This window comes from Brachycentrus maculatus, unplaced genomic scaffold (genome assembly GCF_059751285.1).
Source record: "Brachycentrus maculatus isolate JH-2025_06_01 unplaced genomic scaffold, ASM5975128v1 h1tg000168l, whole genome shotgun sequence".
NCBI lineage: Eukaryota > Metazoa > Arthropoda > Insecta > Trichoptera > Brachycentridae > Brachycentrus > Brachycentrus maculatus.
The window spans coordinates 564945-588717 of NW_028280921.1; the positions used below are offsets into that span (position 1 = coordinate 564945).

General features: G+C 32.5%; 1 protein-coding gene across 1 annotated transcript; it reads left to right on the forward strand.

Moving 5' to 3' along the window:
• Positions 1–956: 956 nt before the first annotated feature.
• LOC148308373 (uncharacterized) lies at positions 957–23773 on the forward strand (the record flags this gene model as incomplete). The annotated part of the gene is made up of 4 exons (XM_088261880.1): positions 957–4608; positions 4686–4897; positions 5782–5989; positions 23655–23773. Coding segments are annotated over exons 1-4 (4080 nt in total), but the record flags the coding sequence as incomplete, so codon positions are not given.

The following is a 23773-nucleotide window of genomic DNA, read 5'->3' on the forward strand; positions in this document are numbered from 1 at the left end:
TATTATGTTATAAATAAAAATGTAAATACTTATATTAAATGAATAAAAAATATATATATATATATATATATATATATATATATATATATATATATATATATATATATATATATTTTGACATTTCATCAAAGATGAAGAAGAATATGGAAGTCTGGGCATTTACGGGGCTGGCGATCGCCATAGACTGGTTTAAGTGATCACTTTACACAACCAGCCTATGACGGTCGTCAGCCCCGTAAATTTCCAGATTTCCATATTCTTCTTCATCTTTGATGAGATGTCAAAAAATAAAATAAAAAATAACTCCTATAGTTGGAGTATTTGGACATACTTAAAATGTTGTCAACATATATACGAGTATGTTCCGATAATACATACATACAAAAAATAATTTAATTAGGAAAGCGAAACAGTTCCTGGAAGAAAATAATACAGAAATATTTATTAATATTTCTACAACACCTTTTATATCACCTCGTTGTCAAGGTCTTCTTCTTCTTCTTCTTCTTAGTGTAGGCCTTACCAAAAAATTCGGTCTTAATCAAAATTATACGTAACCAGAGCACACGTATGATTTGTATGTTTGAAAAAGGAAGCTAGAGTGTGTGTTGGGATAGAGTGTGGTGTTTATCCTCTCTGCCTACCCTTGGAGTGAAACGCCCTGATGATAGTAATAGTAGGTTTTGTTATTATTTTACGCTTCATCATTACGCCATTATCACGCGTTAACACAATAGAAATGTTAACTTCCACGTTGAAATATAATATGATTCTTATTGTATAAAATGTGTAGTTTTATGTGAACTAAAAGTGTATTTTATAAAGTTGCATTGTATAAAGTTTATTTAATAAATTATTTTACCACTGTCCCACGGATCAAATGGTTGGCTTTGTTCCAAACCGTGACAGTCAATCGTTCGCCTATAAAGTTTAATCTACTCGTCAAAGAATAGGTTGCCAAAAACGGTTTAGTTATCTCAGTCCACTAAGGGTAGCCCCACGGCTAGCAACTCTTACGGTCAAAGTGTAAAGCAGTACGAGTTAAGTGAAAAGTTTTCTTTTTCAAAATGAGTAAGAAGGCGAAACACCATAAACCAAAGGGACCGAAATCTCCGCCGCAAAATTCCGCATCCAAGGAAGTTCCCGTTCAAGCAGAAGAGGCTCAGATTACAATACCCGATCCTAAACCTGAACCACCAAAATCTCCAGAAGTTCAGCCAGCAACAAGTCAAGCTAGCGAAATAAAACCGATTGATATAGCTGCGCAGCCAGTGCCTTCAACTGATAACCCTGTAGTTGTCCAAACCCCTGTAAAACCCAGAAGAAATCGAGGAAATAGAAAGAAGAAACACGGTGATGGAAACACTCAAGATGAAACAGAAGAAGAACCCAAAGAAGAAGCAAATAAATCTGATATAACAACTGAAGAAAAAGTTGAAATTAAACCCGTAACTAGCCCACCACCAATTGCCGAAATTGTAGAAACAAAAGAAAACGTCCCCAAACCTGATCAAAGTAAGAAATCTAAAAACAAGAAGGGTGGTGCCAATAAGACTGAAGAAAAAATAGATAAAAGTGCTAGTGAAGCGCTAAAGAATATCGAAGAAATCAAATCTAGTGATAAAAAGTGTGACGCTGAAACGCAAGTTGACCAAAAAGCTAAGCAAAAAAATGAAAAATTAGAAGAAAAATGTGAGGTAAGTGAAAATAAGCCAAAACCTGAGGAGGTTGCTTGTAAAGTAGAGAGTCCGCCAGAGGGTAAACCAGAAAAAAATAAGCGAGGAAAAAATAAAAAAAAGGATATTCAGGAAAGTTTTGAAAGTGCTAAATTAGAAGAAAAGATAGCTCCTGAAAGTGCAGTTTCGTGTGGAAAAGTGTCTCAAACACTTGACGTAATCGGCGCTCCATCGGTAGAAAAAATAGAAGAGAAAAAAGATCCAATCGTTGCTCAATCTAAACCTGAGCCAAAATGTGAGAGCAAAAATAAAAATAAGGATAAGCAAGGATCGAATAAAAATAAACAAGCCGCCCCTGAAATTCCGGTAAAAACTGATTCCGAAAAAATATCACCAATTGTAACAGAAAGCAAAGAAAGTGATTTGACTGGAAAAGATGTTTTGAAGGTTAAGCTAACCCCCGCTGTAACTGATACGAATATTGTAGACGATATGTTTCCTTCACTTGCAACATCTATAGAAGAAACACTTCAAAAATTAATCGTATGTGAGTCTGATATGATTTTAGCAGAACAATTATATTCAAGTGAAAAGAAACCAGATGTTGAACAGACCAAGAAAACATTAACAGAAAATATCGATGAATTTAATCGCGAAAAATCTTCTGAACAATCAATCGCCGCGAAGGAAAAGGATAAAGGCAAAGAAAAACACAAAAAATCTAAAAAGTCCGATAAACATGCAGAAATTATTTGTACACCTGTTTTAGAAACTGAGAAACCGAGTGAAGTTACAGAAACCAAAAAGGGTGAGACAATAATGTGTGGTTTTACTCCGATCAAAGAAACGCCAATCGAAAAATCTACAACAGAACTTTTCCATTCACCAACAATAGAGAGTTTGGATAAAATCGACCAATGTCAATTAGATATTAATCCGAAAGACACAAAGCCTTTGATATGTTCATTAACTACGGATAAACCGACCTCACCTGGTATATCTAAAAAAGAAAGTTCTCCGGGAGTACGGGAACAGTTATTTGGATACTCCGCCGAGGAAACGGGGAAAACAAGTGGAAGCCAATGTCAATTAGATATATCTAGTTTAGGATTTAAACCAATAGATGTAAGGCGATCGCCATCTCCATCATTGTTATCAATTTCACCAAGTTCTAAAAGTCCGAGAGTATCACCAACAATAAAAGAACAGTTATTACATTCAACTACACCAGAAACTGAGGAAAATATCGAAATTTCTCCGAAAAGTAAAAATATTAAACCAAATGAACCTCAATGTCCCAATACCCTACAATTGAATCCAACAACTATTAATGTTCCAAAAGGACCATCTCCAGAAAAATGTCTTTTAGGACAACTTTCATCTCTTTCGGATATAAAACTCATGGCAACACCAGTTTTGACACCCTCTTCAGATCTGAAAAGGGAATCGTCGCCAGGAAGGCCTATCAAAGAACAGTTATTATGCAAGACAGCGTCCGAAGACAAACCAGAGATTATTAAAAACCCCGTATCAGATGATATCATTAATGCACTCTTGTCTGAAATTCCACCGTCATTTTTGAGTTGCGGAAAGTCTGACAAACCACATTCTGAAAAACATGACCAAACGAAAAAAGATAAAATTGCAGAAGTGTGTGTATTGAAGCCAACCGAAAAGGTTTCAGAGCAAAAACTTACAGATGACAAAATAACTATCGAAAAACATATTAAAACTCCTCCCGAAGAATTAAATGTAACAAAAACTGAAGAATCAAAAACTAAAACTGAAAAAAATAAACATAATAAAAATAAGTCAAAACATCATGATGAGCATAAAAATGAACCAAAAGTTATCTCAAAGATATCTGAAGAAACAGACTCTAAACCTGAACCTAAAGTTGTTGATATAGTTGAAAAGAAGGAAGATATACTTGAAGTATTTGCGATAAAAGAAGAGATAATAACACCAATAGTACCTCTAGAAGATAGTTCAAAACCCACCGAAGAAAACATAACCACTGATAGTCGTACAGATTCTCCGGTAGGTCTTCCAAAGCCTGTGAAGAGGGCAAAAGATAAGAAGAATAAACATAAGAGTCACGTTGATTCTACTGAAGGGGAGATTGCGGCAAAAGAAGCCGTTTTTACAGCTGGTGGTAATGCTCCAGAAATTAAAACCTCTGATGAAAAACTTGTCGATGAATTGAAAGACAAAAGTAGCGGAAGTGAGTGTGCTTTAGATAAACCACCTAAAAGAGACTTTAAAGATATAGTTTTTCAAGATGCTAAACAAGAAAAAAATGATCCACCAATCGAAAAACCTGCCGTTGAACCAACAGCAAACGCTTTCGAGATCCTAAAAATTCCCGAAAATCAAATAGAAAGTCAAGGAACTAGTAAAGAGGGTAATAAACCTCGGACAAAATCTCCTGCTAATCAGTCAAAAAACTTGTATGGTCCATCAAACACTCCTGCGAAATCTAGTAAATACGATTACAAAAAAGAGAAAAATAAAGACCCGCAATGCGAGATTGTCGACAACGCCTGTTCAATTATTCAAGATGACAAAATAAAGGATTTGTCTAAGGAAGCCAAAATAGTCGGAGGAGCAACAAAGAAAAACAAAACAAAACAAGAGCCCAAGGCTCATGATAAGAAAGATAGTCAGAAAATAAGGCCAAAATCTGAAGTGGCTGGATCCAGTAATGCGGGTTTCAGCGAGGATTTAGATGAAGAATTTGTGTATAAATACAGTTTCAGGACTGTCTTCATTGCCAACGCCTGCCACGTCTGCAAAGCTCAACTAAAAGATGACAGAGTTGTCTGCCGGTTTTGTCATTTAGTTAGTTACTGTACAGAAAATCATAGAGATGACGATTGGTCGCAGCATCAAACCTTGTGCTATGCGATATGCACCCTCTCTCACGTGAAAGGTTGGTCCCAAGCCATATTAATTAAAAAAAAATACTTACAATTACTTGTGAATATTGAATAATTATTGCTTTTTCAGCCTCTGAACACATTTACAATGACGCAAAGTCTCTGAATGGACAGGATTATCGTCTCCTGAGAATGCAGGCGATCGTATCATGTGAGAAGATATTGAAAAGAAAATTGTGCCCGTGGGAACAAGAAGTCTTGCTGTATCCCAGAATTTGCTCCCAGGCCTCGTGCAGGGAATGGAAGAGCAAGAATCTCAAGGATTGCGAGCAGTGTGGACAAGTAAGTTCTCTAAGTAAAAATGTTCTCTATTTTAACATTGAGTAAAATGACTGTTTTGAGCCAACGTGGGTCATACTGAAGGTTTTACTCCTCTTTTTGATAAAGTATTTTACTTTTTTTTTTTAAATAAGTAATTTAAAAAATATTTACCGCCATGGTATCTATACATTTTCATATCCGATTAATCCACTTATTACGTTTTTAGCACTTCTTGTCTATGCTTGGACTTCAGTCTGGCGTCCATGTTTATTAGAATTTGGATGTCTGTGAACATTTTATTTAAAAAAATGAAATATTAGTTCTAGGGAAGCTCTGTGATTTAAAAATATGTAATTTTTTTTCAATATTTAGATTATGGAATATATACCGTGTATAAATGAAAGAGTTTAACTAGTGTAAAATAATAAAAGTTAAATTTTAGACGAGTATCAATTTTAAATTGTAGTTTTACAAGACTATTCATATCACCTACACATAAGCTGTTGTCCGAATACTCGTATAAGCTTTTGTAGGTAATTTTTTTTATGCGGTGCAAATATATTGCTATTGAGGACGTGTATGGAGAATTTTTCGAATATTTCGCCATATTATGAAATATTCACTTTTTGTCACATCGCAAAGTTTTTCAAACAAATTAATTTTAGGTAGCGCAAATATTTTTTTATTAATCAAATCACCACAAATTACTCCTTCCGTCGTTGCATTACACATGCAAATGTTTGTTTATGTAATCGAATTGAGAGTCTATAAAAGTGAGAGAAGTGATATTATCGACCAGTAAGAAATTGTAACTCGTTATAATTAAACATTATTAGTTCCATAATCTATGTCATGACCCAAACACAGTAAGTATACATACATGTTTCTTTTGGCTTTGTCTAAAGGTATCTTTCTGCGCAAATAATCCGACGCACTTGCCGTCAGATCACTCTTCCTGGTGTCAATCCTACCGCCTCTACCATCGTCTGGTCGCTCACCAGCTCCATCAGGGAAGGATCGAGCCTGATCTTCCTTCCAAGGTCATCAGCGAGAATTTCCAACTTCCAGAAGACTGCTCGCAGCTGTTCGACAACCTCTACGGTAGCATCAAAGGTAAAATAATAACTTTTTTGTACATTTCGCTCACTCCTTTCAAGAACGTCATAAATAAATTGATTTTTGAGGACAACGTTTTTAAATATCAAGCCACTTATTTAACTTTTTACTGTGCAACAAATCTTTTTAGGTAAAACCTGAAGGTTTTTTCTACATTTGAAAAATATTTAGTATGATTAAAAAAATAATACAATACCTTTTCTTCAAAATGCAAAAACAACAATTTCTCCCTTAACACCTAAAGCGCGATGGCCTCAAACAAAACGCGCCCAGCGGTGGTGGGTCTGATCTGACCCAGTACAGAAATCGCTTTTTAGGCGTTCTTTAACGGGTTTTTATATTTTATAAATGTATTAAAATAGGCTACATAGCAATAGAATAATCTGCCATAAGTTTTGTGTAGGAATTTTCAAGTTTTTGATAGTTCCTAATTTAAATTATCCAAGCGCATACATATTATCGAAGCGTACGTGCAGACACGATGACGCATAGCTACCTACTAACGCCACTGAGCATGTTGCACGCGCGTGAATAGTGGTCAGCGTGTATACGCATAAAGCAGTGGCTCCAAACATTTTTGTTTTAACTGAATTCAAATAATTTCTGTATTTAATTTTATAACTGAATTATAAGTCACTGTCAGACAGGATTTTTAACAAAATGCAACTAAGTAATTATCCTAAAACATAAAACTTGGCTGTAAGTTCCAAAAACCACCAATTGATTGTTGGATTTAGACTTTAGTTCAACCTAAAAAAAATTTAAAAGTATATTAAAGATATTTTAATTTTAATTGAAAACTATTTATTTATGGAACGGCCCAAAATGGTTGAGATATTTATTTAAAATCCTCCATTTCTTACATAAACCTTTTGTAGATTTTAGAAATTATGAGTATATGTACATATAATTTTGTACAAAACCAAATAAAACTAATTTCTGAATATCTTTTAAATAAAAATATTTATTTATAAACTTTACAATATAAATGAATGTCTCGTGTTCTGCCTGGTGAGACGTTCACCAAATGAATAAATGAATTTATATGCATACACATACACAAAAAAAAAAAAATATATATATATATATATATATATATATATATATATATATATATATATATATATATATATATATATATATATATATATATATATATATACATATATATAAATATATATATATATATATATATATATATATATATATATATATATATATATATATATATATATATATATATATATATATATATATATATATATATATATATTTAAAATGGGTAAATTTATTTTATTTACAATCCGGGCAGTAAATTGTGTCATATTTGTGAGTACTACAAATTGCCTTATTACAAGCTGAACACGAAAATTTGGTTTTTTTATCGGATTTGCATGGACAAAATTTACACCGTTGTCGTTTATATTGGCATTTGCTGTTCATGACACTTTCTTCTACGTTGATGTTATCTTTATTTTTTGTTTTATCAAATATCGCGAAACTATCTAGCTGCTGACGATGAAACGTATGTCCACTATTTTGTCTCTTATTGACATTTTCAGAGACTAATTCTTTCCCTAATTCTCTTATGAATCTCTTCCTGCGAGCACTCTCTTTTTCTCGCCAGGTAGGATATTTTGTCATCCACACTATGTATGCATTCAGAGCGGCCATATCTAATATCTCCATAAGTAACCTAAATGGCCACCTCCTCGTCCCTCTTACACATGAATACTCCCTGGTCATCATATCACCTACGTCAACACCTCCTTTCGTTTTATTGTAATGTTGGATGATTTCTGGTTTCTTCTTCGGCCCGAAATTTACTTTTTTATCGTTAAATTCTGAAGATAAAAGTATTACCGCCTTTGATTTTTTCGGTACATAAGACACAATTGTCAGGTCATGGGTAAATCCAAAAATACTGCTGAACACTTCTCTTTCTTTTGATGGGAGAAATTCTTTGGGAATTTCTTTTTTATTTGAACGCAAAGTCCCAGTCAATGTTAATTTCTTTTCATTTAACAAAATGTTTGCTAAAGGTATACTTGTGAAAAAATTATCGGTTGTTATACCTCGACCTGAACCTGCCAATGGAGCGGTCATTTCTAAAACAACTCTTTGGCCTTGATTAACTTCTTTTTTATTATTTTTCTTGCCAGTGTAAACCTGCAGATTGCAGATATAAGATGTTGCAGAATCGGCAGCGATCCAAATTTTTATACCATACCTTTGTGGTTTATCTTTCATATAGACTTTAAACGGACAGCGTCCACGATATGCTGCAAGTCGCTCATCTATGGTAACATGGAATCCTGGCTCATAATTTTTAATGCAGGCAGCGACAAACTTATCAAATATTGATCGCAAGGCTTCCATTTTATCTCCAGACTGAGCAATTCTTGCTTCCCTTGTAGTTTTGTCATCGCTGCGGATATGGCTAAAAATATAACAAAATCGGTCCCTGGCCATAGCGGCAGGAAAGAAATGCTGCCGGAACAAATCGTCGGAGGTCCACAATTCATCTAATGCTAACTTTCTTCCACGATTTCTTCCCGAGGCAAGAAGAATTCCAAAAAAAGCATAGATTTCCTCACGTGTAATGGCTGGCATATTTGAATTTTTGGGATTCAGCTGACAAAATTTATTGGAGCAATCTACTATTTCATCTATCATTTCTTCTGTAACAAACAAGAAGAAAGAATCTTTTATAGTCAGTATGTTTTCGCTCCCATTTTTTAATCCTGCAGCTTTTGTCACTATATTATGAGCCCTAGACCGTGAGTTAGGTGGTGGCAAAGAGGACCACAGAAAACCAGATTTAGAAGTGAAAAATATTCCTTCTTCATCGGATCCATTTGGCTGCTCAATGATGTCATCGATATCTTCATCATTTTCTGACATTTCTTCCAACACTACGTTTTCCGTTTCACTTTCGAATTCTGTATCTAAGATTTCGAATTCTAAATCACTGTCATCTACACTACTTCTTTCACTTTCAGAACTCTCCAAAAGTCGTTCAATCTCGTCATGAGATAATTGATTTTTTCTTGCCATTGTGGCAATGTGGCGAAAAAAAATATAAACTGGAAATCGTTCAACATAAAACAATTTATTGTGATGTTTTGAGTCACTAACTTTGTGTTTTAAAACTATTAACAACTTTTTTAATATCAGTGATTTAAAACGCAGTAAATAAATAAATTAGTTAAAAATAAATGTAAAAAATTATATGTACGAAAACAATCGCCAAAGATTGACAATGTATGGTTTTGTTTTTGAGAAATCGACGGACGCGGCAGACGTCACACCAAGACAACAGATAGCGGCCAACTGACCATACTCAATAATCATTTTTGAACTTTCATTTGTTATTTTTTTAAATAACTCATTTGAATCTGGTCCCATAATTTTCGTTTATATCTCAATTTGTAGGTAAATATTTGAAGAAAGATTACATTGAAGGAAAATGACGTAAACAAATTACCTATTAAGTAATCGATAATTTTATGTACAACCGGGTCTGATCAGACCCACCATCGCAGAGTAAGTGTTAAATTAAGTTAAAAATATGCCGCTTTTGCTGGGATATAGTACATTTTCTGGGCATTCCGAAAACAACTGAAAATTGGCGATTTTTGAATTATGACGTTCTTGAAAGGAGTGAGCGATTTATCCTTGGGTAGTTCATATCTTACTTTGTAAGGTTCAAACCTAATGATGGGAAAATTATCTTGAAAAAAATCAGTTGTTTTTAAATATTACATTATAAGTTAAACTTGATTAAAAACAATAATTAGACTTTACAAAAAAGTAATTCTGAATACATATTGAAACAAATAATGCACAAGCTGAAACAAATGCCATTTGAGTTAACCAAAGAAAAAGAAATGTAGAGTAGAAATTAATATGAGGGTGTTTTATGAAAATTTCAGAATCAAAAAACCGAAATTTTTAAAATCAGAAACTCTTTTAAGTACATAATAAGTCAAAATAATTGAAATTTAACATAAAACCAGCTTTAAATTACTTGAAAAATATATTTTAATTTCCTCCATTATTTAAAACGATAAGGATTTTTAATAATTTCATCAATTAATTCGGCAGTCATTTTGTGGAAATATCTATTCATTTGGCAAATACCACTATTTCTTAACATTTATTATGACACATGTTTCGATGCATTCCGCATCATTTTCGAACACGGTGTTTCAAAATGACGCGGAATGCACCGAAACACGTGTTGCAATAGATTTTAACGAATAGTGGTATTTACCGTGTGAAATTTAAATTAAAAATGGATTTTAAATAGTTTTTGGAATTTTGCTCCTGTTTTATTTGATTTTTGTACACAATGGTTATTGGATTTTCGTGGTTATCGTAGATTCTTCTCCTTCTATTATAGAAATCACATTTTGCAAAGAATATCCTCGTAATCAGTATACTTTTTTTATTTTAGCTTGTTTTTTTATTCAAAGCAAATTAATGATAAAGGATTAATGCGTTTGGTCAAAAATTATATGTGAAGTTGAAGTAGGTACCGCATTATGGGAGGGAACATTCATTCGAGCCTTTATCCGCACCCCAATGGTGCATAGGGCACTGCATCATATAAACGCAGTGTTATCTTGATCGTTAATACACGAAAGAAAGGTGATCAGCCCTCCGCTTCAGGTATCAGTCCAGGGTAATATTGAATAATTATTAGAGTGAAAAAATCACTTATATTTATAAGACCCCCCTCTGGGAATCGAACCCGGGACCTCCAAAACGGTAGCCGAGCGCGCTGACCATTACACTACGGTTTCGGAAAAAAATGTTTTAAATATTGTATTTCAATTTTAAATGACTCTTTTCAGTTATTTTTGCTGGTCAAAATGTAAAAAAAAAATACAATTTAAAACATTAACCCCTTATAATGTTCCCTGCAAGGCGGTACCCATCTCAACGTTATAGGAGGGTTTACTTTATGGACTTTGTTTTGAATTGAAGTCCTCGACTTGCAAAAGACTAGTTTTCCACAAGCCCTGATGCTATTATAGTGAGAAATTATTACGTAAGTAGATCAAGTAGATAATTATCCCTGAAATGTTATTGCTGAATCGTAGAAATTATTCTCAATGATGAGTATATTTAGGTATCCAATAAATACGAAATGCTTGTCTTGTTGAACTAATTTATTTCACGGTTATATGACGAAATGCCTGTATATCTGTAGTGCTTTTGAGAGAAATAATATTATCTGAACTAGTTGATAAACCAAGGTTACAAATTTAAAATACGCATTATTGGAGGCTGCCAACATTATGAAATTATTCAAATTGTACCCAGCAATAAATCAAACAGCACTTACATGTCGCTCACTCCTTTCAAGAACGTCATAAATCAAAAATCGTCAATTTTCAGTTGTGCATATTTTCGAAATGCCCAGAAAATGTACTATATCTTAGCAAAAGCGGCATATTTTTAACTTAATATTTACCCGCCGCAGGGCAGAAAGTGTAGTTTTTGCATTTTGAAGAAAAGGTATTGATTAATTATTTTTGTAAATATACTAAATAATTTTCAAATAGAGAAAAAACCTTCAGGTTTTACCTAAAAAGATCTGTTGCACAGTAAAAAGGTCGATACGTGGATGGATATTTATTTTTGATATATTGTATAGTATTTAAAAATTCAAAAACGTTCTCCTGAAAAATCAAGTTTTTTGATTTATGACGTTCTTGAAAGGAGTGAGCGATGTGTGCAATAATTTACCAGTATTTTACCTCATTAAATACATTTTGAGTGTGTCCAAATACTTGTTTATGAATTATATTATTATTAGTGTGTCCAAATATTAATTATTTCCACTTGGGAGTTATTTTATACATTTTTTCGACATCTCAACATAGCTAAAAAATTTTATGGAAGTCTGAGCATTTAAAGGGCTTACGAACATAATTACGGACCGTCATAGGATATTTTTTATGAAATCTATATATTATAGAGACAGAATTATGTAAAAATAATAAAAATAAAAATAAAACTAACCATCTCTAGGTTTTATTTTATGACAAAATTACATACAAATATCCACAGATGTCATTGCTATGCAAGTTACATCATACCAACTGACAGACAGACTGCGACGAGCATTTACGTCCATACTCCCGGAAAGGTTAAGTGATCACTTTACACACGTGTAACATTTACCAGTTCTACCCACGATTTATGTACAACCACAATTCTCAAAATTTTGGAGCATCTAGATATATTGATGAATCTCGTGACATAGTACGAGCGAGTCAACAGCCATCTAAATAAAAATGTCAACATATTGAAGCTAAACTGGCAATAAACAATGAAGTCTGGTTCCAACCCTAATGTATGTAAGTGAAGTATGGAGTTGAAAAAAATAATATGATCGTAATATGCCGGGTATAACTGGATAAGTTTGTACATTTTAAGCTAATCGAATTAAAATACCAATTCAACTCAGATTATTTTTTAAAACTTGATAACAGTAAAGTTAAATTATCAGCGAAAGCTAAAATGGCAGTAGGTACACAACGATGAAGAAGCGAAGCATGGAGTTGGCAAAAAAAGATGAAAGTAGACTGAATGCAGTTAAAATACGCTCTCTCACACGAATGTACGTTTAAACGATGTATGGTAGGTGTTCGAATGGCGATATGAGGAAAGAATGCAAGGCTGACATAAGGATTATTGATAAAATTATGAAAGGTGTGCTAAGATGCTTTGGGTACGTGAATTAATTGAGTGAGTAAAGGATGGTTCAATTATTTTATGAGGCTGGTAATGTGGTAATAGAAGCAGAGAAAGACCAAAGAAAACTTGGCATGATAAAGTATGTCAAATAATGGAAAGCTGTTAGGTCAGAAGTCGAAATAATCGTGGAGTATGTATAAAGAGATGTATAAATACGGATAAAGTTTAGATTGTTTTGCAAAGACAGAGTGGTGTTGCGTACTTTTCTCTCTGTCTACCCTTGCGTTAAAGCGGCTTGATGGTTAGTTAGTTAATGTCGAAGAGCGAACTATCGGTTTCTTAGTTCAATCTACAATGTCTAAAAGTAAGTTAGTTAATTTATTACAAAACACGTTTGTAAAAATCTCACAAACTTGAGCTGTATTTACTGACGTCATCGTATGCTGTTTTTCTCAATTATTGCAGCTCATTCCGCAAATATTGAGAATTGCAACAAAAAAACGGAGCTCAAAGAGTTCATTGTCCCATTTATCCGCGTCACCGCGGTGAAATAACTCCTATATTTTCACCGGTTGATCTTCCGACAATGTAGTTAGTCCGATTCGCCTTCCGCATCCCCGGTCAGCCATCCAGAATTATTGGCTCAGAGCGTTCGACCTTTAAGCGGACGCTTTTGTCTTGAGACGTCGCCAAGACCCTAGCTGTGCTCCGATGCACGATAAATTGCATATGTTAATTCCACTCCGAAATAAAACACACTGTGCCCAAAACAGATCTCCATTACGTAAACGATACTTAACCGGACCGAGATTGAATTAGTCTTCACGCAAAAGTGCAGTCTTAATTGATTAAACATTAAAACACGTCATTTTTCATCATTTCTTTTCCCTGCAAGATGTTGGACCATGTGCTAAACTACATTTATCCACAAAAGATGCGAATTCTTTGATATCTTTCTTGAAACCTTTGAAACATAAGTATATTTTCACGGAATTCTGATCGTCTCTCAGATATCTTTCTTACATAGATCAAATTAACGTATGGTGCTGTATGCAGCTAATATATGATCCAACCTAATGCATCATGCCTAAAACAGATCTCCATTACGTAAACGATACTTAACCGGACCGAGATTGAATAAGTCTTCACGCAAAAGTGCAGTCTTAATTGATTAAACATTAAAACACGTCATTTTTCATCAATTTATTTTCCCTGCAAGATGTTGGACTATGATATAAACTACCTTTCTCTGCGAAAGACAAAAATTCTTTGATACCCTTATATTGTAGAAACCTCTTTAACTTAACTTTATTTTTATGGAATTCTGATCGTCTCTCAGCTATCTTTCTTACATAGATCTAACTAACGTATGGTGCTGTATGCAGCTAATATATGATCCAACCTAATGCATCATGCCTAAAACAGATCTTCATTATGTACACGATACTTAATTGGACTGAGATTCAGTTGGTTTTTACACAAACTTACAGCCTTAATTGATAAAACATTAAAACATGTATTACACATAATTTTTCATTAATTTCTTTTCCCTGCAAGATGTTGGACTATGTGTTTAACTATCTTCCTCCAAAAAAGATGCAAATTATTTGATATAAACCTCTAAAACTTGACTATTTTTTCGTGGAATTTTGATCGTCCCTCAGCTATCTTTCTTACATAGATCCAACCTAATGTATGGTGCTGTATGTAGGTAATGTACCATGCCCAAAGATATTAATTGTTTAACAGATCGTCATTATGTAAACGATACTTAACTGGACTGAGATTAAGTTAGTCTAAATACAAATATGCACTTTTAATTTGATCAACCATATTTTTCATCAATTTCTCTTACCTACAAGATATTGGACTAAATACTTAACTATCTTTCTATGTAAAAGATCCAAATTTTGTGACATCCTTTTAGAATTAGGGGTTTCCTGACTATATTTTCGTGGAATTCTAATCGTCTCTGAGCTATCTTTCTTACATACATCAACCTAATGTATGGTGCTGTATGGAGCTTATGTATGATCCTACCTAATGCATCATGCTTAAAACAGATCTGCATTATGTAAACGATACTTAATTGGACCGAGATTAAGTTGGTCTTTACACAAAAGTGCCGACTCAATTGATTGAACATCAAAACACGTATTCCACGTAATCTCACGTCATTTTTCATCATTTTTTTTCCCTGCAAGATGTTGGACTATATGCTACACTAAACTACCTGTTTTTACACTATCTTTTTTCAAGATATAAATTATTTTATACCCCAAAGAAACCTCAGAAACATGATAATATTTTTATGGAATCCTAATCGTCTCTCAGGTATTTTTCTTTTATCATATCTATAACCTTAATCCTAAATAATTGCCACAAATTGTGGTTACCCAATTTTTTTACCTTCTCAAATAATCGATTGAGAAATCATCCACCAACTAATTATCTATAATACCAACCGGGTATGTGGTCGATTCGACTACACGCGACTACTGAAATGTTTAAAATGTTTTTTTTTCTTTCAAAAAGCGTGTAAAAAAAATGTGTCGAATCCATTTCGGAATTCAAGTTTCGCCAAATCTTGTGAAGCTGGTCTCAAGAAAAATCGTTTTTGCCCATGACAACTTGTCAAACATGACAGTGAGATGACGCTCGTGTTTAAATCTTTAAATAATGTTAAAATATATATATCCCGTCTGTTGAAAATCGCGTTTGAACAAAACCGTCTTGGATTCACCGCAAAATGTATATTAGATCTAAGAGAATACATATTCTGGAATTGAATTTGTTCAACAAGGTGAATGGGTAATACTAAAATTGACAATTTAAATTAGCCCAGCGGTTCTCAAGGTGTGCTTCGCGAATACAAGGCCCCTGCGATGGTTCCGCCTCGATAAATAATCATAAAATAATAATAAAGTTGGATAATTTATAAAGCGGCATTTTCGTAAAATATTACCTCAAGGGCGCTTCACACGCTTAACATAATATGTACTTTATACTACATTCAACTTTATTACGTCTTACACTAAACAGCTGATGAAAAATAATAATAATAAAACAAATCAAATAATTAAAGGAAAACCAAGGAAAACTTAGTATGATTAAGTGCCTATTTTAAATACTTGAAAGTAGTCAGGTCAGGAGTCGAAAGTCGTCGAGAAAGGAGGAGATGTATGAGGAGATGCATGAATTTGAAAGACGCTAAGATAGTTTCTAAAGACAGATTGGTGTGGCGTTCTATTTTCTCTGCCTACCCCTGCGGAGAAGTGGCGTGATGGTTAGTTAGTTATTTAGTACTAACAAGTTTTATATCTCCCATCAAATGGAAACAAACTTATCAATTTACAGCGGAATCAATTCAGTGTTTTTTGTGAATTGTATCTACAATATGTATGTTGTTTTGTATATTGATGTAGAAGTCAGTAGTGTATAATGAACCTATTTTAGTATGACTTAATTAAAAATTAATATAAAACCAGGTTTTGCTTATTTGAGGCATCTGTAAAATACTTAGCGTTTCAAAGGGTCAAGTCGCCAAAAAACTTTAAGGAGCACTTAAACTCATTTGTAAATCCTGTCCCTCTTCCCCAATGGAGCTTCGATCGAACCCGCGAAGCGAGTTTCGTAGTCGAGCGTCTACCCAAATACGCCACGGCGCCTGTCTTCAATAATATTTTACAAGTGAACATTAAAAAATTAGGAATCTGGGTTATGTAAGTAATTTCTTCCTTTGGAACTTGGAACGTGTGTACTATTAAGATGACCACGATAAAACTAGACTAATTAGTTCATTCTTTCTGTTGTTAATAAAATACTTTAGTAAAAAAAAAAACAACGGTGATATTGTAAGCAAGTATTACAGATTCATTAAAATACTCATTATTCTTCTGAAACTTTAGAAAATTCATTCTGTACTCGATTAAGATTTGTTAAAATTTATGCTAATAGGAATGTTGCCAAGTCACCACGAGGTTACAGATCCCCTAATTCACAGACGTTTATACATTTAATAGTTTAAAATATTATTTACAACCTCAATGCATCTACTCGTAAATACCTTGTTGAAGAATTTGTGTATCATTTTAGCAGAGGAAGGCCGAAGAAAACTTGGCATGATCATGATGATGAAGCAGCGTGATGATTAGTTGGTTAGTTGGCATGATCATACATATAAGTATGCTAAATACTTGCAATCGGTCAGGTTAAAAGTCGAAATAATCGGTAGGTATCTGGAGATTCATTGCAACGACAGATTGTTGTGGCATTTTATTCTCTCTGCCTACCCCTGCGGGAAATCAGCGTGATAATTAGGCAGGCGTCATGGCGTAGTTGGGTGGACGCTTGACTGCGAATCTGGCGTCGCGGCCGGGTTCGATTCCCGCCAATTGCAAAATGAATTGAAGAATGATTTATTTTCAATTACTCTGGGTGTTTGTGATGTATTATTCACTTTTACCTTTCCTATCCTTACTATTCCACCTGCAGACAAGCATCTAAAATAGACGCTTTGCGGGTTATTCTTTAAAATTTTATAATATTATTATATAAAATTATATAAATATTTAAATATTCTTTAAAAAAAAGTTAATTAGATCATAATTTGTCACTTCTCAAGGGAAAACACTTTCCATTCCTCGTAATACACCATTCTTCAGTAGTTCCTTTGGAACGAATTACCTTTTAATATATTATTAGATTAAAACCAATATTTTTAGCTTTTCCACTTTATTTTTATTTGACCAGCGACCGGGTTTCGTCGTTACAGACATCATCAGACTGGTCTGATGATGTCTGTAACGACGAAACCCGGTCGCTGGTCAAATAAAAATAAAATGGAAAAGCTAAAAATATTGGTTTTAATCTAATAATATATTAAAAATGCAATTCCATCACGAAGTGTCAGTAGATAATATAAATGAATTACCTTTTGATATGAAAAATGCACCATCATTGATGACTTCAAGAAATGAGGAATTTTTACTTGGTTTCTTCTTCCTCTCCTCCCTAAACTCCTTACTCGATCCTTCCTCACTTCGTCCTATTTTCAATAATTTAAGTGTGTCCAATTTTTCGGTTTAAAAAGATGAATTTGGTCGACTTTGGAGTGAATCATATAAATTTTATCTAAAAACTAGTGTAAAACATGAGTATAGCGAAATAAAGGATATTTTCGGACGTCTCTCAGCATATAAAATAATTCTGGAAATAAAAATTCATGAATGATTCTACTAAAAAAACTTTCTAATTTAAACCACAGATGACACAAAGTTGTACGAAAAAATACAGAAAATGTTGATATTTTCAATGAAAGCATAAATAAAACTTTCCGGAAATTGAGTAATGTGGTTGTCAATCATGGGTAGAATGGTGAATGTTACAGTTATAAAGTGATCACTTAATCCAAGCAACGAGAGCCCTAATTAAAATTCGTTAATTTATGTATTAAATTTAAAATCAAACACTGATTTGTTGAGTCTACTAAGTTGTATTTTATTGTTTAAAATAACACATACAATTTTGTGACAATTGTTTCGCCTAATTATGGCATTTTTAAACGAATGTGAAGATGTTTGATTTAACATTTAATACAGAAATAAAAATGGAGTTCTACAAATTAAATACCAAACCTATAAATAAAAGTCGTTAACCCTGTACATGTCCAGACTTTCATGTTCCCACCTCAATAGGATCGGTTATTTATTTGAGATATCTATAAAAAGTCTTGTTATTAAAATATTAGGGGATGGGGGAGCGATTATTGAATAAGGAGAAAATTATAACATTTTTGCTTTGTCTAGTATCGGGTTGTATTGTCTAGACACACCACGTGGTCATTTATATGAGTATAAGGAGTTCACGTGTCATGATGACGTATTTGATACATTAGTGTAGTTGTAGTCAGCGCGTTTTGCTACCGTGCAGGATTCGATTCCCAGGAGGGATAAAATTAATGAAAGTGATTTTTGATTAATAAGCTGATTTACTATTACCCTGGATTACGAGCCGAAGCGCAGGATTGATTGATTAATTACCCTGGTTTCATGTTATTAGCTCCAAGATAACACTGTGTCGTCACGTCGGCGTCGATAAGGCACAGCATCGTATAGTTACGATGCAGTGCCTTATCGATTATTAGATTATTAAATCCATAGCTTTTAGGGTCCGGACACGAGTCTTCTTTTTTCTCGACCTTATCCTAACTCATTAGAGATAGCACCGCATCGTATTGCAGTGTTATTTTGATAGTTAACATAAAGAAAAGGTGATCTGCCTTGATCTTCAGGCACTAGTATTACCGTGAAAAACAACTTACATTTATTTTGTCAGGTATTTTATGTAATGTACATCTGTACCCTTACATAAAATAGAAAGATGATGTACATCAACTAATAATTCATAGGAAACCATACTTTTTTACAAGCATTTCTCAACAAAAATGCCGTAATTTATAAATATTAGCTACATTCTAGTACTTCTTCTAACCCTTATTCGCACCCAATGGTGCATAGGGCTCTGTATATCGCTCCTGCGCTTCAGGGAGTAGTCCAGGGTAATATTAAATAAATATTTAAGTGTAAAATCACAAATATTTATTTTCACACCCCCCCCCTAGGAATCGAACCCGGGACCTCCAAAACAGTAGCTAAACACGCTAACCATTACACCACGGAGGCAAACAAGTACTAGTATTTCTACTGCTTTTAAAATATCAAAATAATTCAAATTTAATGCACTTACTATATACAGTTTATGCTTTACTTTCGATTTTAATCAATTTCTTTGTGACGAAATATATAAATTTCCAAATAACGAGTGCAAGTAAAACAAACCAAGAAAAAAATCTAAAAAAAATATCATATCCATTGTAACTCTGTATAGGAGTGATTTTTTTTATACAATAACAAAGTTCCAATAAAAATCAATAAATAACTTAAGCCGAGAATAACAAATTGTTATTGTGTTACGTATTTTTAGAACGCCAAAAGACTTGATAGAATATGAGTTAATCTATTTAAATAGATATTTGGTGCCAAATATTTTAGCATGAATTACTATTTTATATTTTCCTTTACAAATGCTCTGACAGTTATATGCTCTAATTAAAATCGGTCTTTAAAATCTCCAAAGCAGTGATTCTCAAAGTGATTATTAGAACTCTTTTACGCGATCCTCTTCCTTTCACCATAAAAGTTATCACAACTCTTTCTGTGTTGTCTGTGGGCTCTACTTATGACATGATCAAAGCATTGTAGAGTTCGCTGACAGATTGGATGGAGTTTTTTCACACCCAGTTTGTTGATGATAGAGTCGTTAGTACAAAGGCAGTCCAAGGCGCTATGGGAATTTGATTTGGTGCCAACATCTCATTTCGAATGCACTATTTCTTAGCTGTTCCGATTATTCAACAGACATATTTTCACAAGCACATAAAAAGACATTTATATATTTATTTTAAACATTGCTTATTTAAACCTTATTCTAGAATTGTGGTCACAAATCTAGGGTTAGATTTTTCACGACTTTTTTATTATTTTATATCATAATATTTTATTTATTTTACATGGGAGTTGTATTTATTTACCTTTCTTATTAAGGTCACAATTCTAGGGTTAGATTTCTCACGACTTTATTATTATATTATATCATAATATTTTATTTATTTTACATGGAGTTGTATTTATTTACCTTGCTTATTAATGTCACAAATCTAGGGTTAGATTTCTCACGACTTTATTATTATATTTTATCATAATATTTTATTTATTTTACATGGGAGTTGTAAATGGGGTTACATTTTTCGCACATTAAATATTATATTCCATCAGTTTATTTCAAAAAAATAGATGGGAGTTGTGCTTAAAATTTATTTGTTTATTATTTACAAGATTTTTAAATATCATTAATTGGATTTTTGTTTCTTCTTACTACAAAATTGTTTTATTTTGAACTGTGTTGGGAACAGGAGAGATAATTTAATGTGGACCGATCAGGAACTTCTCAGCATTTGCTCATTGCTGGGAAGAACTACGTAAAACTCCTTAGGAGAAGTCGGATTATGTCGTCGGACGCCTATTTTATTTTTCCAAGGTCTTCATCTTTATCAATTTTCGGGGTCCATTTTGTAGGGTCCTGTCAGATCTAATACACGTTAATTGGACAATTGGTAACGTTTTACAATATTTTAAAATCGTGACTCTTATTACAAATGTTTGGGAAACTTTGAGTCGTGTTTTCATTTGTTTTTATATTCCCTTTGTTTTATTTTAGTAGCTTGGATTTCCGTATTAGAGTGATGTCTTAGTTATCCCGGGAACAGCTGACGGCTGACTAGCACATCCACGTGCCTTACGCCTCATGCCTCGTGTCTTACGGCTGGCTCGCGGCATACCGACCCAGAAATGTAACAATATCTTCATTGATCTCGAGTATGATGTCATTAAAGAGTAATTTCCTGACAGAATTCTAACATTCTGCGGACACGTTTTCTTTGTGAAAATTCTCAATCAAATAAGAAAATTAACGACTTAAAAAAAATTATGTAGAGCAAAATGGACGCAGCTAGGAAAAAGACCTACTAGTATTTTATTTAAAAAAAAAAAAAAAAAGTTGTATTTGACTTTAAAGTACCGTATTTTACGTACATTAAGACGCATATATATATATATATATATATATATATATATATATATATATATATATATATATATATATATATATATATATATATATATATTGTATATATATATATATATATATATATATATATATATATATATATATATATATCGATCCTCGATTAATCGTTTTTCTGGATGTGTCGTTAATTTTCCTACTCCAAATTCATTTCTTCCAAAAATAGTTCGCATCGACATTTTAACACAAGATTTTACCATTTTTATTACTAGATTGCAAAGCCAGACTTAAAAAAGTTATAAGCTGCATAAAAAAAACTGCTCGTTTTCAGACGTTTCCAGTATTAAAAAATAATTCGGGTTCAGATCTTGCAAACATCGAAATAAAAGGGTTTCTGCTTAATTAATGATATATGTATGAGATAAAAAAAAATTGAGTTGTGTGGTTTTCAATCATGGGCAGAATGGTGATAGTTACACGTGTGTAAAGTGAACACTTAAACCAGACTATGACGGTTGTAAGCCCCGTAAATGCCCAAGACTTCTATTACTTCTTCATCTATGTTGAGATGTCAAAAAATAATGTAAAAAAAAATTCCTATAATTGGAGATAAGCCAGATTTGTGAACAAATATTTGGACACACTAAAAATGTAAGAAGTATTTTTAAATGAAAATTTTCGAAGACGACATATTTATTCAAGTATCAAAACTCCTATTACGTGTGGTTTGTTGTTGAATAGTAATAGAATTTTTTTTGCCACATTATCAATTGATCCACATACATATCGTAGTCGTACAGGAGAAAATGTCCAACTAACAAAACTTGTTCAGGAGGGCCATTTAAGTCACTTTTGTTTGGCAAGAAAATAAACATCAATGCAGTTAGTCATTTTTAACAAGTCAATATATTATACTTCCAAGTTTAAAATCCTTTGAGATTTTTTTCAGGGCAATATTAAGCTAGTAAGATATCAAATAGTCAATGATCACGTTTTTGTAAAAAATGCACTTGGTCACTTTCTCCTGTATGTCTACAATATGCATATTGTGAAGAAAGGTTTGTTGGTCCAAAACTCCCTACATCAAAATTATTCCTTTATAAGAGTAATCTCTTTATGCTTCAACAAAAATGATTTAGAGCGAAACGCATGTTTTCTTTTGAAACGTTTGTGTCAAAATTTGTATTATGATTGCCAAGACTTGATGAATGGGCTGAAAATGTATATTATTCAAAGTGGTATTTAGAATCATAGACGTCACCAAGATGCTAGTATTTATGTTACAGAGTTTAGAAGGTTACAAAGATGTTTTATTTAATTATTTAAAACTTTCTTATTGCAGCCATCTAGATTATAATATATGATGTAAGTTTATGTATTAATTTTAAATCAAACACAGATTTTTTGAGTCTACTAAGTTGTATTTTATTAACAAAAACACATAAAAAATTATATTGTGACAATTGTTTTGCCTTTTTAGGGCATTATCAAACGAATTACATTAGACATTCGTTTGATAATGCCCTAACAAGGCGAAACAATTGTCACAATATAATTTTTTATGTGTTTTTGTTAATAAAATACAACTTAGTAGACTCAAAAAATCTGTGTTTGATTTAAAATTAATACATAAATTAAAATGGAGTTCTACAAATTAAACGCCAAATCAATAAATATGATGTAAGTTATTGTATTATATTATATTGTAAAGAAGAATTATAATTGACTTTTAAAATAAATGTTTATATCGTTAAATATATAATGGTGTCGTATTACAAATACAAAATACGTCACAAAAAACTTACTACTAACGAACTTTTGATAAAATGACAAATTTTAAAACCAAACATAACAATGTGAACACTAGGGTTAAAATAAATATGTGTATTTCACGCTACTACTTGTCAAGGTTGATCGCTTTTTCTCCGTGTATTTCACTGTCAAATTGTGCTTGTATACGATATGGTGTCCTATGCACCATAAGGCTGCAATAATTTAAATGTATATTTATATAAATATATGTATATATATATATATATATATTTATATTTATATATATATATATATATATATATATATATATATATATATATATATATATATATATATATATATATATATATATATATATATATATATATATATATATTTATATATATATATATATATATTTATATATATAAATATATAAATATATATATATATATATATATATATATATATATATATATATATATATATATATATATATATATATATACATATATATAAATGGATTTTTCAAAAAGGGTTTATTTTTTCTTTACAGATATGGATGAGTGCCATTATGCCACACTAACTCAGTTGTCCACTGCTCCCCTGACGGCGCTATACGCTTACCAGAAGACAATCGGGGCGCCTCAACCCACTGCTGCTGCTGCTGCCCTG